The 22,903-nt window shown below is 40.4% G+C and overlaps 2 protein-coding genes across 4 annotated transcripts in view; both read right to left on the bottom strand.

The window, feature by feature from the left end:
• Positions 1-5,721: 5,721 nt before the first annotated feature.
• On the bottom strand, positions 5,722-19,663 carry LOC137014719 (L-fucose kinase). 3 transcript variants are annotated; one of them, XM_067379208.1, is made up of 23 exons: positions 19,420-19,663; positions 18,609-18,760; positions 15,813-15,863; positions 15,616-15,738; positions 15,458-15,530; positions 15,153-15,250; positions 14,985-15,065; positions 13,979-14,098; positions 13,737-13,908; positions 13,315-13,421; positions 13,129-13,230; positions 12,759-12,932; positions 12,526-12,599; positions 10,806-11,164; positions 10,518-10,734; positions 10,129-10,295; positions 9,549-9,776; positions 9,280-9,423; positions 7,136-7,255; positions 6,825-7,012; positions 6,646-6,745; positions 6,340-6,563; positions 5,722-6,069 (listed from the first exon to the last, which is right to left on the bottom strand). In XM_067379208.1, exons 1-23 carry the CDS (start codon positions 19,499-19,501, stop codon positions 6,013-6,015), a joined length of 3,213 nt encoding a protein of 1,070 aa, XP_067235309.1. In that variant the 5' UTR covers positions 19,502-19,663; the 3' UTR covers positions 5,722-6,012. The 3 variants fall into 3 exon arrangements, with proteins under 3 accessions (XP_067235309.1, XP_067235308.1, XP_067235310.1); XM_067379207.1 differs by having other exon boundaries at positions 5,722-6,086; XM_067379209.1 differs by lacking the exon at positions 19,420-19,663 and adding an exon at positions 19,094-19,225 and having other exon boundaries at positions 5,722-6,086.
• Positions 19,664-20,467: 804 nt separating this feature from the next.
• The window catches only part of ptdss2 (phosphatidylserine synthase 2), an 18,094-nt gene continuing 15,658 nt past the window's right edge, over positions 20,468-22,903 (bottom strand). The window contains exon 12 of the mRNA XM_067380146.1: positions 20,468-22,903. This exon is cut by the window's right edge and continues 394 nt beyond it. The gene's annotated coding sequence lies outside the window, so the exon portion shown is untranslated.

The raw sequence follows: 22,903 nt of genomic DNA on the forward strand, positions 1-22,903 counted from the left end.
ACCGCGTTTTTGGTTTACTGCAGTTTCAAGTTGAAAATACTCAGCAGTGCTGTTGACTTTTCTTATAGCATATTAAAAACACCTCATAGACATATTAACAACTTGATTTTGCCCACAGGAGTCTTTAATTATTTAATCTTAAAGGGCACCTATTATGCAAAATTCACTTTTACATGGTGTTTGACCATAAATGTGTGTTGGCAGTGTGTGAGCAAAACCACCCTAGAATGAGAAAAATCCACCCAGTGTTTTTTTTTACAATCTCAATAATTCATAAGCACTGTCTCAGAACGCCCTGTTCTAAGATTGCTCTCACTGTGAAGTAGAATTGCGCTAAGCCCCACCCACGTGGTTTGATTGACAATCTGGTTTTGGCATAGACCCCGCCGTCGGTGATCTGTCAACCATCCTCCATTGTTTCAACAACAGCCGGTAATGTCTCCTAAGAAACATAAGTGTTCTGTTGTGGGATGTAATAATGAACATAGTAGTTTTAATTTTTTGACTGACTGTTTTGAGAACGAGGGTCAATTCAAAGCAGGTCTTGCTTCAAAGTTAATCCTCAAGTGTGGATCGTTGCCTACTGTTCGCGATCCAACGTCACCTCCAGAAGAAGTAAGTGTATTTAATGTTCCCTTTCGATACTTCACTCGTACTGCGTGTGGGGAAAGGTCTCCTTTTTCCCTATTACTGAAGCCTTTTTCAATAACGCAGTGTAACTGCATCGTCATTGGTTCACTCATAAACAACTTGTTGAACATAAACAAGTTGTTGAACCAATGACGGCGCGGCATAGCTGCGCGGCCTATGGCGACAAAGCCCGCGAATATTCCCGCCGAAATGGGCGGGGTAGCTATATAAGCAGGCGCTTCGCCATAGGATTTCAGTTCTCTCTCCTTCAGCGATGACTTCATATCGCTCTTCGCTGATCTCCGGCTGAAGCCTTCGCCGCCTGGAAGAAGCTCGCCTGGGAGAAGTTCTCTCGAGCCGCCCGCTTCCGGCCATCTCTTAGCGCGTCTCCTGCCGCCATCCGGCGCCGTTTAAAGAGCTTTTCTCGCGGCTTAACGCCGCTTTCTAAAAGAGCTTTCCCAGCGGCTCTCGCCGCTCTAAAAGAGCTACAATCGCCGTTTTCACGGCAGCGGCGTTGCCTCAATGCCGCGCCACAGCTGTGGCACATGCATCTTCGCTCTCTAGCAGCTGTTCACCATGCCGCCCTCGTGCCGCCTTCAGCATCTGAGAGCTTTCAGCTCATCCCCTGCCGTCTTCCATCAGGTGAATACAGAGCTTATTTTACTACTTTCTCGCTGGCGTTTGCTTCAAACGCCGTCTCTCCGAACGCGTCATTTGCCGGGTCCTCCCCTGCAAACCGCATTCGTTGGGGATGCGTGCTCTCACTCGGGTGCGCGAGAGCAAGCTCTCACTCTCAGCTGAATTTGACATGATGCTCTCCCCTGACTTAGGCGAGACTCATGATACATTTTCTATCTGGGTGAGTGTATTTCTTATCTCAATGTATAAGATGTATTTCTTATCTCAATGATTAATTTAATGGAGTATATGCTGTTTGCAATGAGTCTTCTCTACGCGTTGTTCGCCGGTTCTGAGAATCGAGAAATATAACCTGTCGCTCTTCCCCCTCTTGGGTGACACCCATGTTATATACATTCAGTTTATATAGCAGATTTTTACAGAAGTTATCTGAATCTCTCAGCTGAATTTGATATGATGCTCTCCCCTGACTTAGGCGAGACTCATGATACATTTTCTATTTGTGTGAGTGTATTTTTCCTTATCTCTATGCGCGTTGCTCGCCGGTTCCGCCACGCAAGCCGTGTCGATTGAGAAATATGACGTGACGTTTCTCCCCCGACTCGGGTGAGAAACATGTTTTTATACTCTATTAATAGAGCTGATTTTGCTGTTTGCGCTGAGTTTCTCTATGCGTTGCTTGCCGGTTCCGCCCCGCAAGCCGCATTCATTGAGAAATATAACATGTCGCTCTCCCCCTGTCTCGGGCGAGACATATGTTATATATTTCAGTTGATAGTGTATTTCTGCCGAGTTTGCTGAATTTCTCAGCGCGTTGCTTGTCGGTTCTGCCCTGCAAACCGCGTTCTTGAGATATATAACGACACTCTCACCCATCTCAGGTGAGACCTATGTTGTTTATATATTCAGTATATCAGTCGATGTAGCATATTTATTCCAGTCTCTCTGCGTGTCGTTTGCCGGCCCTGCCCCTGCAAGCCATGTTCATTGAGGAAGAGCGGTCTCACTTTTTTCCAAGGAGCATATATCTGTTTGCTGAGTTTCTCAGCGTGTCGTTTGCCGGTTTCACCCTGCAAACCACGTTCATGAGCATGTGTCAGCATTTCTAAAAACTAGCCGGTGTGCAGGCCCCATCCCAGCGGCCCACCACCCGGCGCCATTCAACCCCTTGTCACACGGAGTATCAAGTGGGTTCTGGTACGTGAACGTTTAATGTTCCTGGGTGCAGTCTTCGACTCAGCCCGTATGACGGCTGTAGTATCGTCAGAGCACGCTCTGGCCATTCAGCAGCTCATGGCATTGTTCAGGAACAGAGCTTATCTTCCTCTGATGTACTTCCAGAGGATGCTAGGGCTGATGGCTTCCGCCTTACCGGTTCTGCAGCTCGGCCTTCTTCGGATGCGGCCTCTGCAATACTGGTTTAAGTTCCGGGTCCCTCCTCATGCCTGGCGGCACGGCCGCCTGCGTCTCGGGGTCAATCAGGCCTGTTTGACAGCTCTGAAACCCTGGATGAACCCTGTATGGTTCAGTCAAGGTGTACCCCTACAGGCGGTGTCCAGAAGGACGGTGCTCTCATCAGATGCATCCAACACAGGTTGGGGTGCTCTTTGAAAGGGCAGACCGGCCTTCGGCTCGTGGTCTCACGAAGAAAGCCATCTGCACATCAACTGCCTCAAGATGTTGGCAGTGATTCGGATGCCACATCTTAAGTCCAGTCAGACAGCATGACAGTGGTGTCATACATAAATCACTGGGGCGGTTTTTCGTCCAGCCGCTTATGCGCTCTGGCGAAGCGTCTTCTGGAATGGGCATTACCAAGGTTTCAGTCACTCAGAGTGACTCGCATACCCGGGAGAACAAACTTGGGAGCAGATATGCTATCTCGGAGCAATGTCCCCTCAGACGAATGGATGCTCCACCCCCAGACGGTTCTCACAATCTGGGAGTCCTTCGGGAAGGCAGAGGTAGACCTCTTCGCCTCAGAAGACAACTCTCACTGCCCAATTTATTTCTCAAAGGAGGACGATGCGCTGGCTCACGTCTGGCCCAGCACCCTCCTTTACGCTTTTCCCCCGATTGCTCTGATCTCGCAGATCATAAGAGGAATCAGGGAAGACAAGCACAGAGTCCTCCTGGTGGTCCTGCTCTAGAGGAGCCAAGTTGGTCCTCAGAGCTGTTCAGGGTTTCCACGAAAGCTCCGTGGCCGATCCCCCTGAGACGGGACCTCCTTTCTCAGGTGAACAGGTCAATTTGACATCCCCAGCCAGAACTCTGGGCTCTGGACTTCTGGTCCCTCGATGGGAGCCTGCTAACCTCCCCGGGGACGTGCTAAATACCATCTCTCAGGCGAGAGCTTCGTCCACGAGACGCCTCTACGCCCAGAAATGGTCGGTCTTTGTTAGTTAGTGTTCTACACGCAACATAGACCCAGTGGAGTGTGATGTATCTCCGATACTGTCTTTCCTCCAGGAGCGTCTAGAACTGGGTCGCACCCCTTCAACGCTCAAAGTTTACGTAGCAGCCATCGCAGCGTTTCACGCTCCTATCGCTGGCCAGTCAGTGGGACGAAACAACCTTGCGGTGCGTTTCTTGAGAGGTTCTAGGCGATTGAATCCACCTCATCCTCTCACCGTTCCCACCTGGGATCTCTCTTTGGTCCTCAGAGCTCTCAAAGGGCCTACCTTTGAGCCACTGTGTTCAGCTGACCTCAGACCCCTGATGCTCAAAACCACTCTGATACTTGCACTATCATCGGTTAAGCGTGTTGGTGACTTGCAGGCCCTCTCCGTGAGCCCTGCATGCCTTGAGTTCGGGCCCAACGACTCCAAGGTCGTTTTGAAACCTAGGCATGGCTACGTCTCTAAGGTGCTCTCGACTCCATTCAGAGCACAGGTCATTTCCGGACGAGCGAGAGCTGGAATTGCTCTGCCCCGTCAGGGCATTAAGGACCTACGTTGAGGGATCACAGCCTTACCGGCAATCCGATCAGCTCTTTATCTGCTTTAGAGACCGCACCAAAGGGTCTTCGGTCTCAAAGCAACGTCTTGCATGTCAAATAGTCAACGCTATTACTCTTGTTACTCCTTCGTGGGCCTCATCTGCCCCATAGGAGTTAGGTCTAGTGGAGTTTCGATTAAAGACATCTGTGAGGCGGCCGGCTGGTCCTCGCCGCCTACTTTTTTCAGATTTTATCATTTGGACATCCCGACCTTACAAGCTCGGGTCCTCTCGGTATGATCTAGCGGCCTTGCTCTGGGAGTTACTCCCCTTTTGGTAGTGTAACGAGGGTTCGACGGCTCCGGCCTTCTCACTTGTCCTCTGGTTCCCTCGCGGTGTTCAAGACAAGTCCAGTCGTTCCCTGCCGTGGCACGGCGCGGTTGAATTCGTTCCCCATACGCAGTACGAGTGAAGTATCGAAAGGGAACATACTCGGTTACTAACGTAACCTCGGTTCCCTGAGATACGGAACGAGTACTGCATCACATGCTGTGCCACGAGGCTGCGGCTTCAGTGTCGTCGCTTCAGTCGAATGACCTGAAATCCTATGGTGAAACGCCTGCTTATATAGCTACCCCGCCCATTTCGGCGGGAATATTCGCGGGCTTTGTCGCCATAGGCCGTGCAGCTATGCTGCGCCGTCATTGGTTCAACAACTTGTCTATGAGTGAACCAATGACGATGCAGTTACACTGCGTTATTGAAAAAGGCTTCAGTAATAGGGAAAAAGGAGACCTTTCCCCATACGCAGTACGAGTGAAGTATCTCAGGGAACCGAGGTTACGTTAGTAACCGAGTACGTTTTTTGAGCAAATAGTCATTTCAGTCGATGTCAGCCAATTCAATAACAAATGCGTCTAAAGTTGTTGTCGTCGTCGTAGAATGTCTGTGTATATAATTTAAACCTTGTTTGTATAGTGTGTATCTAACGTACTTAGCAAACGTTATCACAGTATTTGTGTTTGTAGTTTCAAAAAATTGCGCGAACGTTATCACAGTGTGTGTGTGTGTTGCACATCCATAACTGCAAAGGGGACGCGATTAAAACTCTATAAGTACATAAATGTATCAAATAACCATTCAGAGACGTCCTGCTCCGTTCTCAATTGTGTTTCTTCTGCCGGAGTCTCTTCATCATCTGGGTCTGATTCCGGTTCAAACATGTACGGCTGAATGCCATACAAAACAGCGGGTCTCTCACTCTCAGCCATTCTGCTTCTACCAACTGTTTATTGCCATAGGTATGCAAGTTACGCCCTCATCCAAAGGCAGGGCGGGGATATAATATTTAAGGTGGTACACACCAAAACAGCTCTTTTTAAAACAGGCCCAAAAAATGACATTTGGTTATTCAAATGGTTATAATAAATTAACTGTGGGGTATTTTGTGCTGAAACTTCACAAATACATTCTGGGGACACCCAAGACCAATATTACATCATAATAGGTGCCCTTTAATGTGAGTCCTTCTGATATACAGTACAATCAAAACACAAGTAAAAGATTCAAGCATCAACATAATACATAACATTTTATTTCACATTTAGTACAGAAAAGAATAAGCCTAAATGTCATTGTTCAAATGTTTTTGATACACTGCATATTTTTAAAAATCCTTTCATTCATTATTCAGGATTGACATGTTAAAACATGGGAAACATCTATATTAAACAAATGTTATATTTACAGAAGCAATATGAGTTTAATTGTTATTTAAGGCAGTCAGATTTGTGTTGTTCAGGATGTTCAGAGCTCTTCTGAATGACTGAGATCCCGTCCATATCCAGATCCACTGAATGAACACTGAAGGAACCAATGCCCTGTCAAAACAACAGCAGGACCAACACTATTCAGAAAATATATTTTACTTTCACCATTTCTGTTCTTCTGTTTTTACTAGGACACTAAACACACGCAGGTCTTTCAGCAACAGTCCTGTTGAGTTTAAATCGCACCGATATTGAATGATTCAGAGAGAAGAGCTTCTACATGATCAGTTTAGAAAGGGTTAAAAACAACCGTTCTTCTTCATGTTCTCATTCTGTAGCGCTTGAACCAGTTTCTCTGCCTCACCTGTATGTTTGTGAGAATCTCTGTCACTGTTTCCTTCTGCTGAGGCTCACGGGTGAGTAAGAACAGGAATCCTCCTCCTCCTGCTCCTGCCAGACTCTGTCCTAAACTCAGCGGCTGAAGAGCATTCATCATGGATCTCACTGCCGCCGGCTCACAGCCTGGAGCCATCAGCTTCTTCTGCTGCCAGTATGTGTCCATACACTCACCCAACCTGAGGAGAGACCCTGAGAGAAAGAGTTAAACAATAGTGTGTGTGTGTGTGTGTGTGTGTGTGTGTGTGTGTGTGTGTGTGTGTGTGTGTCTCACCCGCTCTGCAGGCTTCAGCACACTCCTCTGCATTGGTCACCAGCTGCTCTGCGTTCTGGACGATGGAGGGTAAACGCGCGTACCAGCTCCGCACCACGTCCTGCACACACACACACAGTGATCCAGTGACACAAACACAGCGTTCATGAAGTCTGACCGTCAGCATCAGCCGCTCGTACCTGCAGCAGGTTCCGTGCTAAACGCGTCTTTCCGGTGTAAACCAGAAGAAGATGCTGCTGCAGGACAGACAGGAAGTCTTGAGTGAGAGAGAGCTGTTCTACTTCCACTCTCAGGGGTAACTGAGCTGCAGATCGAGCCAGCTTCACTCCTCCAAACAGCCCGCCAACCTGATCCTGCCATCCTCCACCTACAACACCAACACATGTACAAAACCTTCAAATTCAGTACATGTAAAGTTCTGTCTGGTCGAGCTTCACCGCCCAGTAAAAGCCTATATTACTCTAGAAAGGAAGTGATGCGTCTCTCATACCGGTGGTGAGGATCTGCTCCAGATAAAGAACATCATGAATGAGAGAGTTTGCGTCGAAGCTCCGTCCCGTACATCTGTATACTGCTGCAAGAGCTGCACCTGCCAGAATACTGCTGGTGCCTAAACACACACACACACTCACACATTATCATTTAAAAATATAATATAGTATATATTATTTCGTTGTGTGATCCAAAATGCAACGTAATCTATTTAAACAAAAATATTAATATATATTAAAGAAAAATAGATTACACATTTGTTACACAAATAATATATTTACATAGAAATTATTATTATTATTAATATAATTGTTACCATAATCATCATTATCATCATTTAAAAATAAAAATATTAATATATAATAAAGTAAAATGAATTATTATACATTTGCTATACAAATAATTAATACATTTACATAGGAATTATTATTAATTATATATATACAATATTATTAATATTTATATACAATATATATTTTATTTGATATTAATATAAAATAAAATACATAAATTAAAATGGATGATTATAAATTTTGTTACACAAATAAGAAATATAATTAATATTAATATATTAACACAATTGTACTAATAATTATTATTATTAGACAATATATAATAAAAAGGATTATACATTTGTTACGCAAATAATTATAATTAATATGAATGTATTTACATCATAATTATTTTAATTAGTATTGTGTGAATATACAGTATATTAGTAAAACATGTATACAATCAATTTTATATTACAGATGAATATATTTTATAATAATAATAACAAAACAATAATAATTATTATGATTTTTTATTATTATTAAGTATATTAATCGATAATAAATTGTATATATATATATATATATATATATATATATATATATATATCGTAAATAATTAATATATTTACATAATTACAATAATAATATTATTATTCATTATTAATTATATGTATAGCATGTATAATCACTTTTGTTTTATATATTAATATTTTATTTTATTTGATATAGTAATAATATTATGTAAATACATAATTAATAATTAATTATCTAGGCACCATTATGCATTACCGATATTTCTTCTACTCTTTCTTGCACATTTTGTTTGTACAGGAGACGTTTTATGTGCATTAATCCAAAAAACTATTATTGCACATTTAAAGGTGCCATCGAATGAAAAATTGAATTTATCTTGGCATAGTTGAATAACAAGAGTTCAGTACATGGAAATGACATACAGTGAGTCTTAAACTCCATTGTTTCCTCCTTCTTATATAAATCTCATTTGTTTAAAAGATCTCCGAAGAACAGGCGAATCTCAACATAACACTGACTGTTACGCAACAGTCGGGATCATTAATATGTATGACCCCAATATTTGCATATGCCAGCTCATGCTCAAGGCATTAGACAAGCCAGTATTAACGTTTGGATCTGTGCACAGCTGAATCATCAGACTAGGTAAGCAAACAAGAACAACAGCGAAAAATGGCAGATGGAGCAATAATAACTGACATGATCCATGATATCATGATATTTCTAGTGATATTTGTAAATTGTCTTTCTAAATGTTTCGTTAGCATGTTGCTAATGTACTGTTAAATGTGGTTAAAGTTACCATCGTTTATTACTGTATTCACGGAGACAAGAGCCGTCGCTATTTTCATTTTTAAACACTTGCAGTCTGTATAATTCATAAACACAACTTCATTCTTTATAAATCTCTCCAACAGTGTGTAATGTTAGCTTTAGCCACGGAGCACTATCAAACTCGTTCAGAATCAATGTAAACATTCAAATAAATACCATACTTACACGATTAGACATGCTGCATGACGAACACTTTGTAAAGATCCATTTTGAGGGTTATATATTAGCTGTGTGAACTTTGTTTATGCACTGTTTTATAGTCACGAGCTCGGGGGTGGGGAGCGTGCGATTTAAAGGGGCCGCAGCCTGAATCGGTGCATAGTTAATGATGCCCCAAAATAGGCAGTTAAAAAAATTAATTAAAAAAAATCTATGGGGTATTTTGAGCTGAAACTTCACAGACACATTCAGGGGACACCTTAGACTTATATTACATCTTGTAAAAAAACGTTAGATGGCACCTTTAAACATTGAAGTAAATCATTAGTAACATCCTCACCGAGACCAGAACCATGTGGCAGTGAAGAGCAGCTGTGGATCTCCAGTCCTCCTCCCCAGCGCTGCAACAGCTGCTCTTTCAGAGAGACAGGAGACGACACACACACCAGATCACTGCACACACACACGGCTTTCAGCAGAGCACCTGAAATAAACATAGTGAGCATTTACACAATACTTTTCTGCAATTTATTCTTTATGTAAAAACATTCTCAAGCACAGAAATGTGTTATGCCCTGTCACATGTCACAGTATCACATGTCCTCTCACCTGGAGCATGAGGTTGGCAATAGTCCTCCAGGTCAGTAAGATCCTCACAGAGAGTTTCTGTGGAGAAGCTGCAGGACGGTTCACCGCTGGTGCTGACCAACAGCAGATGAGGCTTTGGGACGCGACAAACTCGAGCTCCAATCGGACGTCTTCCATCCACCTTGATGGCCACATTGACCACCAGACCACCATGTTCAAACGCTATAGGAGGAGTGTCACTCCAGCCGCCTGGTGACGTATTCAAACACACACTTTCAGCACACAGTGAGAAAGACACAATGAAATCTGAATACTTGAGCTAAAATTATTTTGATATGCTTATGACTTCTGAATATAAAGTTCAAAAGAACAGCATTTATTTGAATTTAAAAAGTATTTATTTTTCCAAATAAACTGCACTGACCCCAAACTTTTTAACATTAGTGTATCTGTAGTTCTGTCTATGAGGCCTGTAAACCTTCATAACTCAAAGGGCTTTAAAACTTTTTTCAAAACTTCAAGTGTCACACGGCACAGTCAAACATAATCTCTCTGATCAGATTTCCTGCTGTACAGCTGAGATGAAGAATGCTGTTCTCACCTGACAGATCCAGTCGAGCAGGACACTCCACTTCCTGCCACTCACCCATCGGCGGCATCTCTCCTTGACCAATGAACACAAACTGTCGCGCTGACATCACTGCCTTCCGCAGCAGGATCTGTCCCGCCCCCTCATAATGTCTGGCAGCTCGCACCAACAAATCTGGTCTTTAGAAGACAATAACAAGTCTAATAGCATCTCACTTTAAAGGCCCTGATATACTCATGACAAAGTTCATTTTCGTTCTTCGCTTTGGGGTGAAAGAAGTTTGAAATATGGGACCAGAGATATACTGTTATTGAACTGAGAACGGCAAACTCCAGTCAAGTCAAGTCACGTTTATTTTTATAGCACTTTATACAACAGATTTCTTTGTATAAATTTCTGACCTGCTGATCCAGTGCTTTCTTTGATTAGCCAGTTCTTGGACACCAGCATTTAAGTTTCCATCCTCTAGGAGTTTAAAAGCAGGAGCCCAAGACGGATTCGCCGCTGGTCCGCTGCGCAAACCACCCTTCCCCTCACCCGCCAGACAGCCGAGAACATCTGCGATACAAGCCAGACAGCGTGCCGCTACTCCCAGATCACCACTGCTGTTTGCAGCAACTGAGAAAAGAGAATATTAGTACCCTCAACAGTCAAACGATGTGAACCATTTCTCATCTTTTGCTCCTCACCCGAATCTAGCGCCTGTAGTAGCGCCTCCTGCTGGCCGGACAGTGCTGCTGCTCTGAAGAATGGCAGTAGACTGAGATCCGTGTGGCCTTGCAGAGTGTCAACGGCTCTTCGTCGACCCACACTGAAAAACAGCTCCTCTCTCCAGCGCAGCTCCGTCTGCTGGTCCGTCAGGATCAGAATATCCCTGAGCGAGAGTCTCCAGGCTTCCTTCCAGCTGTCCAGCCCACCAGCGCCGCCCAGAAGCCAACAAACACCCTCCAGTCCTACGGGTCCTGAACGTGGCATGAAAACAGGGAACAATCGGGCATCCAGCAGACAGCATGACTCGGTCCTCGCAGGTCCCCAGAGGTCCAGAGGCCTTTAACACACACACATATTTTGGAAACACTGTATGGTGCCATGACCAGGGCCTAGGGGTGTGACGAGATCTCGTGGCACATAGTGTAGACACCACTATGTCCAACCGCATTCAGCACTCAGTTAGTGAGGTCTGATCGCGCTCCGACAACGGCAGTGATGTCTCGCGCTTATACTTCAATGAGTGCTAGACATTACATCCGCTGTCAGAACACGATCAGACCTCACTAAGCGAGTGCTGAATGCGGTTGGACATAGTGGTGTTTTAGAGGTAAAAATTATATAAATACTGTTCGGTTTCTCGCAAAAAATTATCGTTTCGTGTCTTAGGACATCAATGTGTTGTCACGAGCCGCAGGGTTTAATTTGGATTTGTCTGTGCATGTTTTTTCGACTCTTATTGTTCGAGTTCCCATTCACTCACATTATTTGACTGACAGACCGCAACGGTTGGAGTTAAAAATCATCATTTGTGTTCTACTGAAGAAACAAAGTCACCTACATCTTGGATGTGCTGGGGGTAAGCAGATAAACATCAAATTTTCATTTTCGGATGAACTATCCCTTTAACCCAAAAATCTTGTGGCTGTGACAGTCTCAGTCAACCAAAACATACAAAAAATGAACTGTGGTTGAACACTTTAGATGTTATTTAGACACCCTCTTCCAGGGTTGTCAAGTTTTCACAACAACATCCACCCAATTGAGAAATTCGAACAATAAAAAGCATTTTATGGCTCTTTAATGTGTCGTGACAGATCGCTGTAGCTCCTCAGCTCAAGCGGCTTGTGAACCGATCATCTCTTCCTACTAGTTCATTTATAGCATCAAATAAACATGAATGAACATCAGAAGGAATGTTGTTTAAAACGCGGAAAGACATCAGTACACACATTTTTCAAGTTCAAGTCCACCGACGTTAATCTTCTAACTCCTGACTGCTTTATCGGACAAAATGGCGGATTCGGAGTTATGATTGGTTAGATCACTTGTCAATCAAACTCCCAGTGAAGGGTCAATTGCTACTTAAAACTAGCCCAAAACTAGCCAAATGTGTTTCAGGGGGTTCCCCTGGTAAAAATTGGGCTCCAGTGGGTAAAATCCATGTTTTTGGCAGGGTTCCCCTGGAAAAATTTGCATTCCAAGGGCTAAATATCATGTTATTTGGGGTCGCTTCAACCCGCGGACATGAAAAACAATCCACGGCAAACAGTGTCAAAGTAGCCCAATTTGGCGGGAAAACCACAGACTTGGCAACACTGCCCTCTTCCTGTATAATGGGTGGGTTTTGGCCACAATAAGCTGAAAAACAGACCAAACCTTCAGTCTGAAGTCTGAGGTATGAATGTAGAAGTTTCTTACTGTATTCCAGTCCGACTGTAAAACTCACTCCATTTTTGATTAAGGAATGAAGCAGTAACATCATCAGCATTGACCTGTGTGTAGTTAAAAGAGCATATAATAATGCACAAAATTAGCATGAATTATTTTATATTATTCTTCAAAACAAATATAAACAGAACTTACTTATTTCTAAGTGGCTTTGCATAAAAGCATCTGCTAAATGAATGGGGAAAAACAGGTTGTAAATTCACCTCTAAATTATCATGAGCTCCAAAAGATGTGTACACGGTTAACTTTAACTCTCCGAGCATCACTCGATGACCCTGAACGATGATGTCACTGGACAGAGGTAGGTGCTGGATGCAGGATGATGAGGTCAAATCAAGCCCTGACAGCAGGCACCCAGAATGCACCTGGACTGGACCCTTTAATTGACATTAGCTCATTTTGATAATTTTGTTATTACTCACTAGATAGTCAACATGAAACATTCATAAGCAATTATACTTCCATAATGTGGCATATTTCAAAGTGAAACAGGGTAATCTGTCAGTTGGATAAGTTGGTTTTCATTTCCTTTACTTTGAACATTTGACAAAGATCAGTTAATATCCTCCAGACCTGTAGGTGGCAGTGCTGCACCACAGCTCCTGCTGATACACGAACATCTCCTTCTAACACGCTGTTAATCACCCTGCTGCCTTCTGACACAGACTGCACATCCTTTAAAACCAAAAGAGTTTATGAAACATACTTTATTAAAAATATATATATATATCTTAGAGATATGTTCACAACATTTCCCACCTGAATATGAGACCGAATTGTTGTCTCTGATCCTGATTCTGTCAGACGAACGACATGTTCTCGGCCCGACTGAGTCAAATAATCATAGCGGCCCTCTGGAATGTACACTGGCAACAGAGACAAAGATTACATCAGAACAACATACTATTCTTGCTATGGGAATTTTCAGTATGCAAGGACAAAATGTGAAGTATACAACACAAACAGTGCACCAATATTCTATACGTTTATTTTTATCATGCAGCTATGTGCATGAAGTGTCCAAAATTCCACACTTCGTTTTATCCATTAATTTAGTGAATCATCCGGGTATTTAAAGTGCACTTTTTCTTTTTTGAATTTTCTGTGTGATCGCACTACTCGCACTATTTGTACTTAAAAACGTCATAGAATAGTGCATAAGTACGCAAACTGTCACGCACATATAGAGATAGAGGCTCCCCTGAGCGTCCTCCACAGCACAGCGCGGCCGCTCCTCACTACTGCCCCTTGAGGTCCGGAGGGTGAGGTGCAGCCTGCTCGCTCTCCATTGATGAATTCATGCTCTGTCAGGTCAGAGCAAAGGCACACCAGAATATCCAGAAAGAGAGATATCTGCAAGAGAGCAAGAAAAGTGAGATTGGGATCTGAGAATCTGAGAAAGAGAACTATGTTGTGTGTGTACCTCAAGCGGCGGAGCTCCCGAATCCATGCCAAGATACGTACATCCATCCAATGGTGACGTAACATGAGTCTGCAGGAGTTTCTCTGCAACAGCCCTAGAGAAAAACACCGGCCCGGACACCTGAACACCACACAGACACTTTTAGACAACAATTCAACATGCAACCAGAACATCCCATGCCTCTTTAAATCAAAGACAAAAATGATAAATCCTTTTTAGAATTATTTCAGCAAAAGACTGAATTTAGACAATAATGTAGACAAATGTGTGTATTTAAAGGAAATAACATTAAAGGAAATAACATTTTAATGACATTAAAAGTAATACTTTTATTCCCCAAGGATGCATTAAATTAATCAAAAGTGACAGTAAAGACATTTATAATACTACTATTATTTCAAATTATTTCTTTTGAAAATAGAATCATGTGAAAAATGTATCACAGTTTCCACAAAAATTATCAACATTGATAATAATCAGAAATATTTCTTGAGTATCAAATCAGAATATTAGAATGATTTCTGAAGGATCATGTGACACTGAAGACTGAATGCTGAAAATTCAGCTTTGATCACAGGAATAAATTACATTTTACAATATATTTAAACTAAAAACAAACTGTTGAATTGCAATAATATTTCACAATAATACAGTATTTTTGATCAAATAAATGCAACCTTGGTGAGCAGAAGAGACTTTTTATAAATGCATATATAAAAAACTTTGGTTAGTTTAACTGCATAGTATATTGAAATGTATCACAGCATCACATCATAATTAATTATAACTTTTATATAAAAGTCTTAAAGGTAAAGTACCAAAACTAGTCCTTTTATTTTTACAGTAATAGAAAGGGTGGAAAACAGTCATATAAATCTAAATTATGACTGTTTTGGGTGGTTTATTTGGTTTATTGTGGCCCAAAACAGCTGTGATTAGAAATCATATTTTAAGTAACAAATACAGGCACATTTATAGCAACAGACATTACCAATCAAATTCATACCAGCGGTACTCTCCCATCAGGCAGTGTGGCAAGGCTGATCTTCTCCTTTGAGCCCTTATAAATAATGTTACACACTCTGTTCTGTAAAACAAAAATTTATCAGGAAATGAAACCCAAAGGCACAATTAATAAATAAAAGAAAAATCACCCTAATGTTGAATAACGCACCTCTGCATCGGTGAGATAAACGCCATGATTAACAGCAAAACAAGCGTCACCAGGCAACGCCACAACCTGAACCCCAGAGAACCCGTCCCATGAAAACACTATAAAGAAAAATTAGATATTGATCAAATTCACCAGTAAAAACACCTTCCTGAAGTGTTTTCGAAGCTTTAAACTGCTGATTTGTCTGTATGTAATAACTAAACAGGTAATTGTAACTTTATACATCCCATTCAGAAAAAAATCGGATGCTTTTTGAGACGTTTTGTCTGTGCATCAGACATGTGATCATATAAATGTCAGCTCACGTTGTCGTGTTGGAATATTCAGGATCATATCAGTGCCGCACACCCAAACGCCTGGAGGAGAACCAGCACAAATCTGGAACAGGATGCATTTGCATATTAATGCACTCACCTCCTTGTGTTACATAATATGTGTGCATATCTGTGTGTGTTCCTCTCACCTTTGTGGACAGACAATCCAACAGCAGGTCTAAGCAGCAAATGGCTCCTTCTACAGCATCTGATCTCTGTACGGGCATCCAGCAGAAAGCCCTGCTGCAGCCGTCCCACGGGAAATCTCTACCCTAAAAACACACACTCCTATGAGCACACGCCTGACAATCATCTTCATCTGAAATGCTCTGTTTTTATTACAGACCGTGTGAAGGATGAGAATATGAGCTTCATCCAGAACATCTGCATTCACCACCTGAACACAACAAAGAAATATTATAGTGCTGGATAAGCAAAAGATATAAAAAATGCATTCCCTAGTCTAAAATACTAAAGAATTATTAAAGAACTATTATGCTTTTTTTTTTTTAACTATTATGCTCACCAAGACTGCATTAGTCCCTATATTTGATCAAAAGTGACAGTAAAGATGACAAAAGATCTCTGTTTCAAATAAATGCAGCTCATCTATTCATTGAGCCTGGATGGGAGTCCTCCTGGGAAAGCCAGGTTTGCTGCTGGAAGAGGTGTTAGTGGGGCCAGCAGGGGGCGCTCATGCTCTGGTCTATGTACAGTGAAGGAGACTATACTGAAACATTGGCCTTTATCAATCATGTCCTCCTAATAATCCACATCCACATCACTCTCTCTCCTCTGCACCTGTAGCTGGTGTGTGTGGTTGAACTATACCTTTAAGCTGCAAAAAAACATTCTTTCAACATTCATAATAATAGGAACCTTTATTAATAATTGAGTTCTGATAATATTTGAGTCCAAAGGATCTTTCAACGTTGTCAAAACGATCCCCATTCATACAGATCCACAAAAACGATTAAAAATGCTGTATTCTGCTGCCAGGCCAGTAGATGGCGATGTCACTTTGTAAAGAAACACTTTAGATGTAATACACCCACATATGATGTCACTGTTTTCACAAATTCACGTTTTTGTAGTTTACAACGATGATAGCGGTTGCACTTTTTCAAAAGTTTGCATTTTCATGTGTAAATGAATGGCTAAAACACATAAAAAGTTTTCTGTTTTTAGTTGAAAACGGTGCATGTAAACAGCCCCTAAATCATATTAGAATGATGCTGTAAATTCAGCTTTGCATCACAGGAAAAAATTATATTTTAAAGTATATTAAATTCGCAATATACATTATATTAAATTGTAATAATTTTTCACAATATTACCATTTTTACTGTATTTCTGAACAAATAAATGCAGCCTTGGTGAGCAGAAAAGACTTCTTTTTAAATTAAAAAAAAAAAAATCTCTAAACTTTTGACCAGTGGTGTATACAGTAATGCTAATGGAAGTTCATAGTTTGGAAACAATCCTCTAAAATCTACTAATTTGAAATTAAAAAAATGTTATTATTTCTTTAATAGATAAAATAAAGCATTTTTTAGGGTTTTTTTAGGGACCTTTTTTTTTTTTTAAGTCTATTTTATAAGATCTAATAGGATCATATTTAAAGGCCCACTGTAGAGTGTTATAATGCGCAGCATTATTCAATGTGTTGATGTAATTTCAACTGAAACAGGAAGATATATATCGAATAGCCACGCCCCTTTTTTTTAAAATAGCCAATAATGTTTTGTTTATGTTACAGCTCGGCCAGAGCCGTTAGACTCACTAAAACCTCTGTTTCCTTCTAATATCTAACCGTTTATCCTCCTAATCTCCTCTATATCACTTTAATATACAGCGTTCTGTGCAGAATTCAAATGTTTCCGATAACTTTCATGGTCTGAGCCGACTCGCAGATATGATCCGCTCTGTGCTCTCGTGTCTCTGGAGCGGAGCAGACTTGTGCTCGCGCTGCGGCGGTTCACGTGATATTAACGCGAAAACGGACTTCGCATCAGTGAAAGCATATTTAAACTGTCTGAATCGTTCCCTTTTCTCTATACAGAAATTAGTAAATGTGTGAATAAATGACAGATTACAGCCGCAACTTCAGCATCTGTTTATAGTGTATGAGGGGGCGGGACTTCAGATTCTAGAGAGCATTTGATTGGACAGAAGATTTGATGAGAAGCTGAAGTGCGATGTGATGTCATGAAAATCTGTGATCCATTTTAGCGGAAGTGAGAGACTACGTTTTGCATGCTTATATCTCCAAAATGCGAATTTTGTAATTGTTTTGGAAAACACCAGCTTATTCATAACCTTAAGGCTAACATATTCATAGTAAAAGCTAAAAAACTTAAACGTACTAAAAACATATTTAAATCAGTTCATGTGAGTACAGTGGTTCAATATTAATATTATAAAGCGACGAGAATATTTTTGGTGTGCCAAAAAAAACAAAATAACGACTTATTTAGTGATGGCCGATTTCAAAACACTGCTTCAGGAAGCATCAGAGCACAATGAATAAGTGTGTCGAATCAGCTGTTTGGAGCGCCAAAGTCACATGATTTCAGCCGTTGGCAGCTTGACACGCGATCTGAATCATGATTCGACACACTGATTCATTTATGATCCGAAGCTTCCTGAAGCAGTGTTTTGAAATCGGCCATCACTAAATAAGTCGTTATTTTGGTTTTTTTGGCGCACCAAAAATATTCTCGTCGCTTTATAATATTAATATTGAACCACTGTACTCACATGAACCGATTTAAATATGTTTTTAGTACATTAATGGATCTTGAGAGAGGAAATGTCATTGCTGGCTATGGAGGCCTCACGGAGTCATTGGATTTCAACTAAAATATCTTAATATATGTTCCGAAGATGAATTAAGGTCTTACGGGTGTGGAACGGCATGAGCGTGAGTAATTAATGACAGAATTTTCATTTCTGGGTGAACTAACCCTTTAAATTTTGATTTCAAGGGGACTTTAAATCCAGGGATCTATTTTACCCCATTTGGATTCTTTAGGATAAAGAAATTCCTTTTTGCAATCCTGCCCACACCTTTGAGGATTCCTCCCCAAACCTCCAGCCATCTACACACACACACACTCCTCTACAGTAACGTGAAGCTCACGCTGTATCCGGCTCTAGCGCTCAGGTGTTCTGCAGCCACCAGCAGGGCGTTCAGCGTGGCTCCGCCGCTGCCCAGCCGGGCGTTAGGGTCCGGGACCGTCAGCAGCAGGGCATCAGCCGGGAGAACGCCACGCTTCTGACGCACCTCCAGCTCTGGAACACACACACCTCCATGAGATCCACCTGATCTGTTCATGTGTGCTAGACCCACATACAACAAAACACATGCTACAGTGATGGTATAGCCTACTGTTACTTACTTTGGTATATACTATGGCCCCTAAATTCATTACATTATGTACAGTACAGTGGTATTGCAAATGTCTAAAGATATAATATGGACCATTTTCAGTTCTTTTTTTTTTTAAATATACATTTATAACATTTATAACGCTATGCTTTTGCGTTGTTACCTTGGGTGTAAATAACAATAAATAAATAATTTTAAAAATAAGTAAATAACACTGATTAGTCGGCGTTTCTAACCATAACGGCTAAAGGAGTGATGAAAAAACTCTTCTGACTGCCGTAATCAATCTCTTCATATTTTTTTCCTCTTTTGGAAACTCCATATTTTTTGTTTGCTACTGAATCAAATATGAGGAAAATAAAATTATATTTGCTGTCGTCTCCCGTGACGACTTCCGCTTCTGAGAACCCCGGAACTGTGAAACGGGTCCCCAAAACAAACCAGAGTAATACCATAGTACTTTTTTGTTACCGTTTTCATGTCTTTTAAATTACTTTAACGTAGATTAACGCTTTAAAACAAATCCACAGAGACACACTATGTGAATAAATGATGCACTCACCTTTCTGGAAAGCATAAACACTGTCTTTATGTTGACATGTGAGCACAATAACTGTCCACTTCAGCAATCCTTCATCTGCCATCCTGACTTGCTGTTTCTCCTCATGTGACCGACAGAGAAGGTCGTGCAAAGACCAGACGAGCGAACAGTGCTCGGATCCGATTTATTCACCATCTGTCACTAGATTACACCTCAAGTTAATAGTTAATTTTTCCAAGTGTCTTTGCCTCCAAAATGAGGAGGAGTCTCCACACGCAAAGACGAGAACTAAACAGAGAAAGCAAGACTACAAAACAGCTTCTGGACTACAATCTGACTACAGACACGGTGTGCTGGGAAATGCAGTTTTACACTACATAAAACTTTTAGGTTTGTTTTTATAATATGGATGATTATGGGGTAACACAACCTAATAAACTATGAAACAAACCAGCAACTTGAATAAATTCAGTAGTTTCTACATGCATAAAGCGTTCTGCTGGGAAATGTAGTTTGAAACAATCAAAAAGTGCTCTAATAATACAACTGTTTGCTTTTTGGGTAAGTAAAACTAAAATTTTAACATTTAAAGTCATTGGATAAAGCGATTTTAGGATGAAATGAAGAACTAGTGGTTTCTAAATAAATACAGCTTTTTGCTAGGAAATGTAGTTTGAAACTAAGAACATGAGTAAATTGAGTAGATAAAACTAAAATAATAATAAATTAGCTATGTGCTTTTGGTTATTAAAACAAAACAAAAATTAAAACTTGAATAACCATGATTGTACAAAGAAACAGTGAACTTGATTAAATAGGGTAGTTTTATTGGGAAATGTGGTTTTAAACAAAAACTAAAATAACAATGATACGGAAGAGGATTAGGGCCAAGTAATAATAAAAAAATAAAACCATCTCGAGATTCAAGTTGTTAAATTTCAAGAAAAAAGTTGAGATAAAATGTTGAGAGTAAACTCATTAAATTACGAGAAAAAATTTGTTAAATTATGAGAAAATGTCGTTAAATTTCAAGAAAAATTTCAAGATAAAATGTTAATAAACTCATTAAATTACGAGAAAAAAAACTTTAAATTTCAAGAAAAAAAGTCTAGATAAAATGTTGAGAATAAACTTGTTAAATTACGAGAACAAATTCGTTAAATTATGAGAAAAATGTTAGTCTCATAATTTAACGAGTTTATTCTCAACATTTTATCTCAACTTCTCGAAATTTAACGACTTTTTTCTCATAATTTAATGAATTTGTTCTCAATCTAATGACTTTTTTCTCGCAATTTAATAACTTTATTCAACATTTTATCTCGATTTTTTTCTCAGAATTTAACAAGTTTTTCTCGTAATTTAACAACTTTAATCTCGAGATGGTTTTATTTTTTTATTATTGATTGGCCCTAATCCTCTTCCGTACGATGATGATGATAATGTTTACCTGAAATTAAATCTGAGTGCGCTTTTAAGCAAATAAGTTCCATTACTTCCCATACACTTCAGCTTACCAAAAGACCATAAAGAAAATATGAATATATATATTTAAAAGGCACTCGACATGTCAAAATGCTCTATATATAATAAATGTCTATAGAGAAACACAATGAGTTATATTAGCAACACTTCAGTTACAACAGTTACAACTTCCAAAAGATTTCCATAACTTTTTATTTTACAAAAAAGCTTGAAAGCCTCTGCTCTACTAGAATAAAAAACATTTACTGTCCCTTCTGATCATACTGCAAAAAAAGTAATGTTCTTGCTCTGTATTTTTGTCTTTTTTCTAGTGCAAATGTCTAAAGATTCTTAAGATGCAAAATAGCAAAATAGGAAGTCAAAGAAATTGATCAAAATGAAGGAACTAATGATTTAAACAAGAACAAATTTCTGGCAATGGGCTCAGAAAAATTAACTTAATTCAAAGGGAAACTCATTTAATGCAAATGTATCTTGATTTAAAGATGTTTAGATTTATAGTGGGAAAACAGGACATTTTTTTGAATGCATGCAACATTTAATACCATCACTTTAAATTTAAAGGAGACCTATAATGCCCCTTTTCACAAGATGTAATATCAGTCTCTGGTGTCTCCAAAATGTGTCTGTGAAGTTTCAGCTCAAAATCCCCCACAGATCATTTATTATAGCTTGTCAAATTTGCCCCTATTTGGGCGTGAGCAAAAACACGCCGTTTTTGTGTGTGTCCCTTTAAATGCAAATGAGCTGCTGCTCCCCGCCCCCTTTCCAGAAGAGGGCGGAGCTTTAACAGCTCAACAACAACAAAGCTGGAGAATCTCACGCAGCCAAAATGATGAAAGTGTTCAGCCTTACATTGTTCAAACCGGAGTCCACACTGATGGAGAGACTCAGGAAGAAGTTACAACTTTTAGACGTTTCTGAATGGTTAGTGGATAAATTGATGTAGTTGCTGTGGAGTTGATTCAACTCATCCACTAGCATGTGCCGTCATGTTTTTAATCTTTTGTGCAAAGACTTTTAAGGACCCACAGAAACCTTAAGCCAGTATAAATGAAACATGCACTGCATAGATTAAAACGAAAAAGGTTAAAGAGGAAGAACTCCCTTTTTATTTATTGAAAACATTATAAAATATGAACTCCCAGCTGTAACATGTCTACATGAACCACTAGAAGCAGAGGCAGACAGATCATCACATGGTCCCACACAGAGATTTCAGAGAGAGATAATTCTGATCATTAGGACGAGAACATATACTGCGATTTTAACTTTCCCCTCATAGTTAAATGAACCCTAAACACCGTCAGTAACATGATACTACACAGTAACAGCTCAGGCATTGGCGCTGAAGTCGAACTAGTGCTAGACGTTTACATTCACAGTAAGATTATAATGGTGTTCGAAACACCGGATCAGGCCGTTTTGGACTTGCACATTATCAGAATACAGACAAACTATCACAACAACACAACAAGCACACAACCCACTCACTGCGACCAGATCCTAAACACGTAGCTTTGGGATGACTTCTGATTTTTTCCCCCCATTTATCAGACCCAAAAGGTTCTGTCTATGGTTTCCCAGCATCAGCAAGATGAGTGTTTTGGCTGTTATGGTCTCACGCACACATTCACACATGCAAACGGAAGGTTTTAACAACACAAAGTTCTTCAATTTTGGTCCAGTCATGGCACTGACCCATGTTAAAAAGGTCAGAGGGATTGTCCGTGTGTGAGTTGCTTGTGTAACAGGCACGCTAACCTCCTTTAGCATCCTAAACATAGCATAAGTATACAGCCGATTAAATAATTACATTCTCATAGCTTTTTAAATATAGTTTTATAGCTTATGTGAGGATGTTTAGGAGCACTTTCCCACTAAACGTCACTTAAAAAGGATTGTTTTATTCATAAATGGCTATATGTGCACTTCCTCTACCCCCAGCTCACTGCATAGTGTTCTGCATCGACATGTGTCTTCCTGCATAGCACCGATCAATAAACCCCAAACCAGAGGA

The sequence above is a fragment of the Chanodichthys erythropterus genome, chromosome 24 (assembly GCF_024489055.1).
Source record: "Chanodichthys erythropterus isolate Z2021 chromosome 24, ASM2448905v1, whole genome shotgun sequence".
Lineage (NCBI taxonomy): Eukaryota > Metazoa > Chordata > Actinopteri > Cypriniformes > Xenocyprididae > Chanodichthys > Chanodichthys erythropterus.

Bases quoted from the DNA above. Each gene is read 5' to 3' on its own strand.
- LOC137014719 (XM_067379207.1), bottom strand. From the start codon at position 19,501: ATGGCAGATGAAGGATTGCTGAAGTGGACAGTTATTGTGCTCACATGT. The intron at 15,864-18,608 runs GTGAGCTTCACG...TGTTGTGTTCAG, and splicing joins GCGCTAGAGCCGGATACAGC to GTGGTGAATGCAGATGTTCT. The intron at 9,777-10,128 runs GTGAGAACAGCA...ATACGTCACCAG, and splicing joins TGCTCGACTGGATCTGTCAG to GCGGCTGGAGTGACACTCCT.